The 11,954-nt window shown below is 40.4% G+C and overlaps 1 protein-coding gene across 1 annotated transcript; it reads right to left on the bottom strand.

Annotated features, from left to right (window-relative positions):
- Positions 1-566: 566 nt before the first annotated feature.
- LOC138950083 (galactoside alpha-(1,2)-fucosyltransferase 2-like) lies at positions 567-2,118 on the bottom strand. The gene has a single exon (XM_070321857.1). It carries the CDS (start codon positions 2,082-2,084, stop codon positions 972-974), a length of 1,113 nt encoding a protein of 370 aa, XP_070177958.1. The 5' UTR covers positions 2,085-2,118; the 3' UTR covers positions 567-971.
- Between the last annotated feature and the right edge of the window lie 9,836 nt (positions 2,119-11,954).

Here is an 11,954-nt window from a genome sequence, read left to right as displayed (position 1 = left end):
AAATTCAGAATAAAAAAAAAGGTAAGTTGTTGGAATGTTGCTATTGACACAATTACACTACAGTCACAAATATGTCGACCCAGCGGTCTTTTAAGTGAACAGATCTTGATAGAATCAGTTTTCGTCCACTCGCCATTCATACAATCGCTCCGCTTCCTGGCGAGTGGGCGAAAATTGATTCTATCAAGATAAGTTTTGTGTGAATAATTCATTCAATCTAAGATAAATTTGTGTGAATAATTCATTCAATCGCTCCGCTTCCTGGCGAGTGGGCGAAAATTGATTCTATCAAGATAAGTTTTGTGTGAATATTTGTTTGTCTGCTTGTCTGTTCACTTAAAAGACCGCTGGGTCAAAATATCTGTGATTGTAACGTAATTCAATAACAACGTTCCAACAACTTACCTTTCTTGTTTTTAGTTTCAGGTTTCACTCTCTCTCTCTCTCTCTCTCTCTCTCTCTCTCTCTCTCTCTCTCTCTCTCTCTCTCTCTCTCTCTCTCTCTCTCTCTCTCTCTCTCTCTCTCTCTCTCTCTCGCTCAGCTACATGCACAAATATGCACCCACATCAACTTGTTATGGAAAGGAGTCGAGTCGTATGCGAGTGAAAAGCATGCTCTCAAGTAGGTTAAACAACAACCTTGGACGAGTTCATGGTGTGTACAGCAGATGAACTGGGGACAAGACAGTGTTTTAGCAACGCAGATCCAACGTCCAGATAGAACACCAGTGCAAAATGTCAATGACAATTTTAAAATATTCACAAAGTATCGACAGGAATACACAGCAAATAGTTAACAATGTTAAAGTAGACACGTGTTTGTGTGTGTGTGTGTGTGTGTGTGTGTGTGTGTGTGTGTGTGTATGTGTGTGTGGGTGGGTGTGTGTGTGTGTGTGTGTGTGGTGTGTGTGTGTGTGTGTGTGAATTATGTGTGTGTTAATTATATTCATGTGATCTCCACACTAAATGAAGTCATACAGGTATCCAGCCCGGGTACACATAGTCCCTACCGCCCGGATTAAACTGTCTAGCGAGGACTGTTCCGTTGACAATGAAATCCTTCATGAAGACAGTGGTGCCAGCGTTTAAAAACCCTATCCACCAAGAAAAAGTCCCGAAAGTGAGCACAGTGTGGTCCATGGAAGACAGGACACTCATGTCCACGGCCGGGGAATGACCTGTCAAGTAGTGCACGAGGTGACCGCTAGGAACGTTGTCCTTGCACCACTGCAGGCTGTCGCCGCCCACCACGAAGACACAGTCAGGGTAGCGGCTGCGGAAGAACGCCATGGATCTGTTGAGGAAGTCTGGGGACACCTGGGGGAAGCCCAGTTTTTTTATGGGCTCGTGTGCCATGTCTCCACGACGCACATGCACGCCTATCAGAGTGGAGGCGTTGTACTTCTGTCGGAGTTCCCGGACCACGCATTCAGACTCGTTGCGAACCTCGTCGGTGAAGGTCAAGGCTTTGCGGACCTCTGCTTCGTGGTGTTGGAAGTATCTGTACGACTGGAGGTATATTCCAACGGTGAAATCCTGGCTCGAATTCAAGCGGGTGAACCTTTCTTGAAACTTGCAGCAGGATTCTTCGTGGGCTCTGGTAGAGTTCTTGCAGCGGTGTTCAAACTTGGAGGAACTGTCTGATGTGTCGGTGAATGTCTTCAGTGCGAAGCGTAATTTGTGACTTCCTAAGAACACTGGTGTTCTCTTGAGGGTCAAGGCCAAGCCTAAGGTGCTGGCGTACTCGAAAAGTTCGTTGCCAAGCAGACCACGGAAGTGAACGCAGAGCACTCTTGTGAAGTGTGCTGCTTGTGATGAATGCTCCGTCAATGATGAGGAGGTGGGTAAGGGTGATCGTGAATAAGAGGAGACAGCGGGCTTTGAGGACGATTGAGACACCAGAGATCTTTCGGAAGTTGACGGTGATGAGCGCTCCGTCAATGGCGAGGATACGGGTAGGGGTGATCGTGAATAAGAGGAGACAGAGGGCTTTGCGGACAACGGAAACACCTGATATCTTTCCAAAGATAACGATGACGGCGACGTGAAGAAGTGGGGGACGGATGTGTGCTGATGCAGATACATGGCGAACACAAGGCCAGCCACACACACAGCCACAAAAAGCCCTGAAAAATATTAAAGGGAAGTTATAACAACAACCAACAAACAACCCTGTAAAACGAAGAAGGGAAGTTATAACAACAACCAACCAACAACCCTGTAAAACAAGGAAGGGAAGTTATAACAACAACTAACCAAAAACCCTGTAAAACGAGGAAGGGAAGTTAAAACGACCAACCAACAACCCTGCAAAACGAGGAAGGGAAGTTAAAACAACAACTAACCAAAAACCCTGCAAAACGAAGAAGGGAAGTTATAACAACCAACAACCCTGCAAAACAAGGAAGGGAAGTTATAACAACAACCAACCAACAACCCTGTAAAACAAAGAAGGGAAGTTAAAACGACCAACCAACAACCCTGTAAAACGAAGAAGGGAAGTTATAACAACAACCAACCAACAACCCTGTAAAACGAAGAAGGGAAGTTATAACAACAACCAACCAACAACCCTGCAAAACGAGGAAGGGAAGTTATAACAACAACCAACAACCCTGTAAAACGAAGAAGGGAAGTTATAACAACAACCAACAACCCTGTAAAACGAAGAAGGGAAGTTAAAATAACAACTAACCAAAAACCCTGCAAAACGAAGAAGGGAAGTTATAACAACAACCAACAACCCTGTAAAACAAGGAAGGGAAGTTATAACAACAACCAACCAACAACCCTGTAAAACAAAGAAGGGAAGTTAAAACGACCAACCAACAACCCTGTAAAACGAAGAAGGGAAGTTATAACAACAACCAACCAACAACCCTGCAAAACGAAGAAAGGAAGTTATAACAACAACCAACAACCCTGTAAAACGAAGAAGGGAAGTTATAACAACAACCAACCAACAACCCTGTAAAACAAAGAAGGGAAGTTATAACAACAACCAACAACCCTGTAAAACGAAGAAGGGAAGTTATAACAACAACCAACAACCCTGTAAAACGAAGAAGGGAAGTTATAACAACAACCAACAACCCTGTAAAACGAAGAAGGGAAGTTATAACAACAACCAACCAACAACCCTGTAAAACGAAGAAGGGAAGTTATAACAACAACCAACAACCCTGCAAAACGAAGAAGGGAAGTTAAAACAACAACCAACCAACAACCCCGTAAAACGAAGAAGGGAAGTTATAACAACAACCAACAACCCTGTAAAACGAAGAAGGGAAGTTATAACAACAACAAACAACCCTGTAAAACGAAGAAGGGAAGTTATAACAACAACAAACAACCCTGTAAAACGAAGAAGGGAAGTAATAACAACAACCAACAACCCTGTAAAACGAAGAAGGGAAGTTATAACAACAACCAGCCAACAACCCTGTAAAACGAAGAAGGGAAGTTAAAACAACGACCAACCAACAACCCTGCAAAACGAGGAAGGGAAGTTATAACAACAACCAACCAACAACACTGTAAAACGAAGAAGGGAAGTTATAACAACAACCAACCAACAACCCTGTAAAACGAAGAAGGGAAGTTATAACAACAACCATCCAACAACCCTGTAAAACAAAGAAGGGAAGTTAAAACGACCAACCAACAACCCTGCAAAACAAGGAAGGGAAGTTATAACAACAACCAACCAACAACACTGTAAAACAAAGAAGGGAAGTTAAAACAACAACCAACCAACAACCCTGTAAAACGAAGAAGGGAAGTTAAAACAACAACCAACCAACAACCCTGTAAAACGAAGAAGGGAAGTTATAACAACAACCAACCAACAACACTGTAAAACGAAGAAGGGAAGTTAAAACAACAACCAACCAACAACCCTGTAAAACGAAGAAGGGAAGTTATAACAACAACCAACCAACAACCCTGTAAAACGAAGAAGGGAAGTTATAACAACAACCAACAACCCTGTAAAACGAAGAAGGGAAGTTATAACAACAACCAACCAACAACACTGTAAAACGAAGAAGGGAAGTTATAACAACAACCAACAACCCTGTAAAACGAAGAAGGGAAGTTATAACAACAACCAACAACCCTGTAAAACGAAGAAGGGAAGTTATAACAACAACCAACAACCCTGTAAAACGAAGAAAGGAAGTTATAACAACAACCAACAACCCTGTAAAACGAAGAAGGGAAGTTATAACAACAACCAACAACCCTGTAAAACGAAGAAGGGAAGTTATAACAACAACCAACCAACAACCCTGTAAAACGAAAAAGGGAAGTTATAACAACAACCAACCAACAACACTGTAAAACGAAGAAGGGAAGTTATAACAACAACCAACCAACAACACTGTAAAACAAAGAAGGGAAGTTATAACAACAACCAACAACCCTGTAAAACGAAGAAGGGAAGTTATAACAACAACAACCAACCAACAACCCTGTAAAACGAGGAAGGGAAGTTATAACAACAACAAACAACCCTGTAAAACGAAGAAGGGAAGTTATAACAACAACCAACCAACAACCCTGTAAAACGAGGAAGGGAAGTTATAACAACAACAAACAACCCTGTAAAACGAAGAAGGGAAGTTATAACAACAACCAACCAACAACCCTGCAAAACGAAGAAGGGAAGTTATAACAACAACCAACAACCCTGTAAAACGAAGAAGGGAAGTTATAACAACAACCAACCAACAACCCTGTAAAACGAAGAAGGGAAGTTATAACAAGAACCAACAACCCTGTAAAACAAGGAAGGGAAGTTATAACAACAACCAGCCAACAACCCTGCAAAACGAAGAAGGGAAGTTAAAACGACCAACCAACAACCCTGTAAAACGAAGAAGGGAAGTTATAACAACAACCAGCAACCCTGTAAAACAAAGAAGAGAAGTTATAACAACAACCAACCAAAAACCCTGTAAAACGAAGAAGGGAAGTTATAACAACAACCAACAACCCTGTAAAACGAAGAAGGGAAGTTATAACAACAACCAACCAACAACCCTGTAAAACGAAGAAGGGAAGTAATAACAACAACCAACAACCCTGTAAAACGAAGAAGGGAAGTTATAACAACAACCGACCAACAACCCTGTAAAACGAAGAAGGGAAGTTATAACAACAACCAACAACCCTGTAAAACGAAGAAGGGAAGTTATAACAACAACCACCCAACAACCCTGTAAAACGAAGAAGGGAAGTTATAACAAGAACCAACAACCCTGTAAAACGAAGAAGAGAAGTTATAACAACAACCAACAACCCTGTAAAACGAAGAAGGGAAGTTATAACAACAACGAACCAACAACCCTGTAAAACGAAGAAGGGAAGTTATAACAACAACCAGCCAACAACCCTGTAAAACGAAGAAGGGAAGTTATAACAACAACCAACCAACAACCCTGTAAAACGAAGAAGGGAAGTTATAACAACAACCAACAACCCTGTAAAACAAAGAAGGGAAGTTATAACAACAACCAACCAACAACCCTGCAAAACAAAGAAGGGAAGTTATAACAACAACCAACAACCCTGTAAAACGAAGAAGGGAAGTTATAACACCAACCAACCAACAACCCTTTAAAACGAAGAAGGGAAGTAATAACAACAACCAACAACCCTGTAAAACAAGGAAGGGAAGTTATAACAACAACCAACAACCCTGTAAAACGAAGAAGGGAAGTTAAAACAACAACCAACCAACAACCCTGTAAAACGAAGAAGGGAAGCAATAACAACAACCAACAACCCTGTAAAACGAAGAAGGGAAGTAATAACAACAACCAACCAACAACCCTGCAAAACGAAGAAGGGAAGTTATAACAACAACCAACAACCCTGTAAAACGAAGAAGGGAAGTTATAACAACAACCAACAACCCTGTAAAACGAAGAAGGGAAGTTAAAACAACCAACCAACAACCCTGTAAAACAAAGAAGGGAAGTTATAACAACAACCAACCAACAACCCTGTAAAACAAAGAAGGGAAGTTATAACAACATCCAACAACCCTGTAAAACGAAGAAGGGAAGTTATAACAACAACCAACAACCCTGTAAAACAAAGAAGGGAAGTTATAACAACAACCAACCAACAACCCTGTGAAACGAAGAAGGGAAGTTATAACAACAGCCAACAACCCTGCAAAACAAAGAACGGAATTGATAACAACAACCAACCAACAACCCTGTGAAACGAAGAAGGGAAGTTATAACAACATCCAACAACCCTGTAAAACGAAGAAGGGAAGTTATAACAACAACCAACAACCCTGCAAAACGAAGAAGGGAAGTTATAACAACAACCAACAACCCTGCAAAACGAAGAAGGGAAGTTATAACAACAACCAACTAACAACCCTGTAAAACGAAGAAGGGAAGTTATAACAACAACCAACCAACAACCCTGTAAAACGAGGAAGGGAAGTTATAACAACAACCAACTAACAACCCTGTAAAACGAAGAAGGGAAGTTAAAACAACAACCAACCAAAAACCCTGTAAAACGAAGAAGAGAAGTTATAACAACAACCAGCCAACAACCCTGTAAAACGAAGAAGGGAAGTTATAACAACAACCAACAACCCTGCAAAACGAAGAAGGGAAGTTATAACAACAACCAACTAACAACCCTGTAAAACGAAGAAGGGAAGTTATAACAACAACCAACAACCCTGCAAAACGAAGAAGGGAAGTTATAACAACAACCAACTAACAACCCTGTAAAACGAAGAAGGGAAGTTATAACAACAACCAACCAACAACCCTGTAAAACGAGGAAGGGAAGTTATAACAACAACCAACTAACAACCCTGTAAAACGAAGAAGGGAAGTTAAAACAACAACCAACCAAAAACCCTGTAAAACGAAGAAGAGAAGTTATACCAACAACCAGCCAACAACCCTGCAAAACGAAGAAGGGAAGTTATAACAACAACCAACCAACAACCCTGTAAAAGGAAGAAGGGAAGTTATAACAACAACCAGCCAACAACCCTGCAAAACGAAGAAGGGAAGTTATAACAACAACCAACCAACAACCCTGTAAAACGAAGAAGGGAAGTTATAACAACAACCAACCAACAACCCTGTAAAACGAGGAAGGGAAGTTATAACAACAACCAGCCAACAACCCTGCAAAACGAAGAAGGGAAGTTATAACAACAACCAACCAACAACCCTGCAAAACGAAAAAGGGAAGTTATGAAAACAACCAACAACCCTGTAAAACAAAGAAGGGAAGTTAAAACGACAAACCAACAACCCTGTAAAACGAAGAAGGGAAGTTATAACAACAACCAACCAACAACCCTGTAAAACGAAGAAGGGAAGTTATAACAACATCCAACAACCCTGTAAAACGAAGAACGGAATTGATAACAACAACCAGCTAACAACCCTGCAAAACGAAGAAGGGAAGTTATAACATTAACCAACCAACAACCCTGTGAAACGAAGAAGGGAAGTTATAACATGAGCCAACAACCCTGCAAAACAAAGAACGGAATTGATAACAACAACCAACCAACAACCCTGTGAAACGAAGAAGGGAAGTTATAACAACATCCAACAACCCTGTAAAACGAAGAAGGGAAGTTATAACAACAACCAACAACCCTGCAAAACGAAGAAGGGAAGTTATAACAACAACCAACTAACAACCCTGTAAAACGAGGAAGGGAAGTTATAACAACAACCAACCAACAACCCTGTAAAACGAGGAAGGGAAGTTATAACAACAACCAACGAACAACCCTGTAAAACGAAGAAGGGAAGTTAAAACAACAACCAACCAAAAACCCTGTAAAACGAAGAAGAGAAGTTATAACAACAACCAGCCAACAACCCTGCAAAACGAAGAAGGGAAGTTATAACAACAACCAACCAACAACCCTGTAAAACGAAGAAGGGAAGTTATAACAACAACCAACCAACAAGTCTGCAAAACGAGGAAGGGAAGTTATAACAACAACCAGCCAACAACCCTGCAAAACGAAGAAGGGAAGTTATAACAACAACCAACAACCCTGTAAAACGAAGAAGGGAAGTTATAACAACAACCAACAACCCTGTAAAACAAGGAAGGGAAGTTATAACAACAACCAACAACCCTGTAAAACGAACAAGGGAAGTTATAACAACAACCAACAACCCTGTAAAACAAAGAAGGGAAGTTATAACAACAACCAACCAACAACCCTGTAAAACAAGGAAGGGAAGTTATAACAACAATCAACAACCCTGTAAAACAAAGAAGGGAAGTTATAACAACAACCAACAACCCTGTAAAACAAAGAAGGGAAGTTATAACAACAACCAACAACCCTGTAGAACGAAGAAGGGAAGTTATAACAACAACCAACCAACAACCCTGTAAAACAAAGAAGGGAAGTTATAACAACAACCAACAACCCTGTAAAACAAAGAAGGGAAGTTATAACAACAACCAACAACCCTGTAAAACAAAGAAGGGAAGTTATAACAACAACCAACAACCCTGCAAAACGAAGAAGGGAAGTTATAACAACTACCAACCAACAACCCTGTAAAACAAAGAAGGGAAGTTATAACAACAACCAACAACCCTGTAAAACAAAGAAGGGAAGTTATAACAACAACCAACAACCCTGTAAAACAAAGAAGGGAAGTTATAACAACAACCAACAACCCTGCAAAACGAAGAAGGGAAGTTATAACAACAACAAACCAACAACCCTGTGAAACGAAGAAGGGAAGTTATAACAACAACCAACAACCCTGCAAAACGAAGAAGGGAAGTTATAACAACAACCAACCAATAACCTTGCAAAACGAAGAAGGGAAGTTATAACAACAACCAACAACCCTGTAAAACAATAACAACAACCAACCAACAACCCTGTAAAACAAAGAAGGGAAGTTATAACAACAACCAACCAACAACCCTGTAAAACGAAGAAGGGAAGTTATAACAACAACCAACAACCCTGTAAAACGAAGAAGGGAAGTTATAACAACAACCAACCAACAACACTGTAAAACGAAGAAGGGAAGTTATAACAACAACCAACAACCCTGTAAAACAAAGAAGGGAAGTTATAACAACAACCAACCAACAACCCTGTAAAACGAAGAAGGGAAGTTATAACAACAACCAACCAAAAACCCTGTAAAACGAAGAAGGGAAGTTATAACAACAACCAACCAAAAACCCTGTAAAACGAAGAAGGGAAGTTATAACAACAACCAACCAAAAACCCTGTAAAACGAAGAAGGGAAGTTATAACAACAACCAACCAAAAACCCTGTAAAACGAAGAAGGGAAGTTATAACAACAAACAACCAACTACCCTGCAAAACGAAGAAGGGAAGTTATAACAACAACCAACCAACAACCCTGTAAAACGAAGAAGGGAAGTTATAACAACAACCAACAACCCTGCAAAACGAAGAAGGGAAGTTATAACAACAACCAACCAACAACCCTGTAAAACGAAGAAGGGAAGTTAAAACAACAACCAACCAAAAACCCTGTAAAACGAGGAAGGGAAGTTATAACAACAACCAACCAACAACCCTGTAAAATGAAGAAGGGAAGTTATAACAACAACCAACAACCCTGTAAAGGAAGGGAAGTTATAACAACAACCAACCAAAAACCCTGTAAAACAAAGAAGGAAAGTTAAAACGACCAACCAACAACCCTGTAAAACGAAAAAGGGAAGTTATAACAACATCCAGCAACCCTGTAAAACAAAGAAGGGAAGTTATAACAACAACCAACCAACAACCCTGTAAAACAAAGAAGGGAAGTTATAACAACAACCAACCAACAACCCTGTAAAACAAAGAAGGGAAGTTATAACAACAACCAACAACCCTGCAAAACGAAGAAGGGAAGTTATAACAACAACCAACCAACAACCCTGTAAAACGAAGAAGGGAAGTTAAAACAACAACCAACCAAAAACCCTGTAAAACGAGGAAGGGAAGTTATAACAACAACCAACCAACAACCCTGTAAAATGAAGAAGGGAAGTTATAACAACAACCAACAACCCTGTAAAGGAAGGGAAGTTATAACAACAACCAACCAAAAACCCTGTAAAACAAAGAAGGAAAGTTAAAACGACCAACCAACAACCCTGTAAAACGAAAAAGGGAAGTTATAACAACATCCAGCAACCCTGTAAAACAAAGAAGGGAAGTTATAACAACAACCAACCAACAACCCTGTAAAACGAAGAAGGGAAGTTATAACAACATCCAACAACCCTGTAAAACAAGGAAGGGAAGTTATAACAACAACCAACAACCCTGTAAAACGAAGAAGGGAAGTTATAACAACAACCAACCAACAACCCTGTGAAACAAAAAAGGGAAGTTATAACAACAACCAACAACCCGGTAAAACGACTAAAACTTGACTAAATGTAACAAGAAAGGTTAGTTATTGAAAATTCTAAGTTGCAACGACTGTTATAAAGTTGTTTGCTGATGACACGAGCATGTCCATGTCCTTAGAAGATCCAATTAGACGAGCGCAGACTTTGAACGCAGACCTAAATAAAATTAGTACCTGGGCAAAACAGTGGAAAGTTAATTTCAACGAAGCAAAAACGGAATTGTTAGACATAAAACGTGATAATATACCAAACGAACCAATTATTTTTAATAATATTGTTTTGGAATACGTGAACCAACATAAACATCTTGGCGTAATTTTGCAGAATAATTGTAAATGGGACTTCCAAGTGAGAAGCATCGTTAAAAAGGTCACCCTCTTAATTAATTGTTTAAGATATTATAAATACAGATTAAATCGTAAAAGTCTGGAAACTATGTACAAATCCTTCGTTCTTCCACATTTTGACTATGCAGACATCCTATGGGACAACTGCACCGAGTACTGGTCAACTGCACTGGAAAAATTACATTTAGAAGCCATTCGGACTATAATCGGTGGTGTACGCGGCACCAGCCACGAAAAGCTGTTTAAAGAAAGCGGATTTTGTAACATAAAAGAAAGACGGAGCAGACACAAACTAATTTTATATTACAAGATGGTATTTGGCAAATGTCCTCATTACTTATCACAACTTTTGCCACCTTTAGCTTCTGATGTTAACCCCTATCATCGAAGAAGACCATCAGAAAGAAGAGTTACCACTTGCAAAACTGAATTATACCGTCAATCTTTTATACCATCTACCACTGTCCTTTGGAACAACTTGCCAGACAACATCAAAACAACTAACTCAATTAGCGAATTCAAACATTATCTAACTATTCCTGATTATAACGTACCTGCCTATTACTACTGTGGAAGACTGGAAGAGATTCATCGCTGCAGAATGCACCTAAACATGAGTAACTTGAATTCTGACCTGTGCAAACGCCACTTTAAGGAAAATCCGCAGTGCGCCTGCGGCTACCTGCATGAAACAGCTGACCATTACTTGACACATTGCCCTCTGTACGTAGACGCTCGCCTATCTATCTATCTATATATACGACTTGTGTCTGTCTGTCTGTGTGTGTGTGTGTGTGTGTGTGTGTGTGTGTGTGTGTGTGTGTGTGTGTGTGTGTGTGTGTGTGTGTGTGTGTGTGTGTGTGTGTGTGTGTGTGTGTGTGTTCGCGATGCACGGCCAACGTTCTCGATGGATCTGCTTCAAATTTGGTGGGCATATTCAGGTAGACCCCGGACACAACCTGGACGATGAGAATTTTCAACACGTGCTCTCAGCGCGCAGCGCTGAACCGATTTTGGTTTTTCTGTTCATCTTCCCAGATCCATTCCCAGTAAGTCTTCCTTATCTTCTCCAGTGTTTTGCGTTTATCTTCCTTCCTTCGTGTGGCGTCAATCCATATTCCGTTACTATTTTTAGAAGGTCACTGTCCACAACGCTTTCATCCCGGCAAAGCCGGATATTCCCGT

The sequence above is a fragment of the Littorina saxatilis genome, linkage group LG16 (genome assembly GCF_037325665.1).
Source record: "Littorina saxatilis isolate snail1 linkage group LG16, US_GU_Lsax_2.0, whole genome shotgun sequence".
NCBI lineage: Eukaryota > Metazoa > Mollusca > Gastropoda > Littorinimorpha > Littorinidae > Littorina > Littorina saxatilis.
Note: the sequence above shows the minus strand (reverse complement) of the source record. Positions and strands in the feature narration are given on the sequence as shown.

What these genes read in the sequence shown, in the direction of transcription:
- LOC138950083 (XM_070321857.1), bottom strand. Translation starts at nt 2,084, where the DNA reads ATGTATCTGCATCAGCACACATCCGTCCCCCACTTCTTCACGTCGCCG.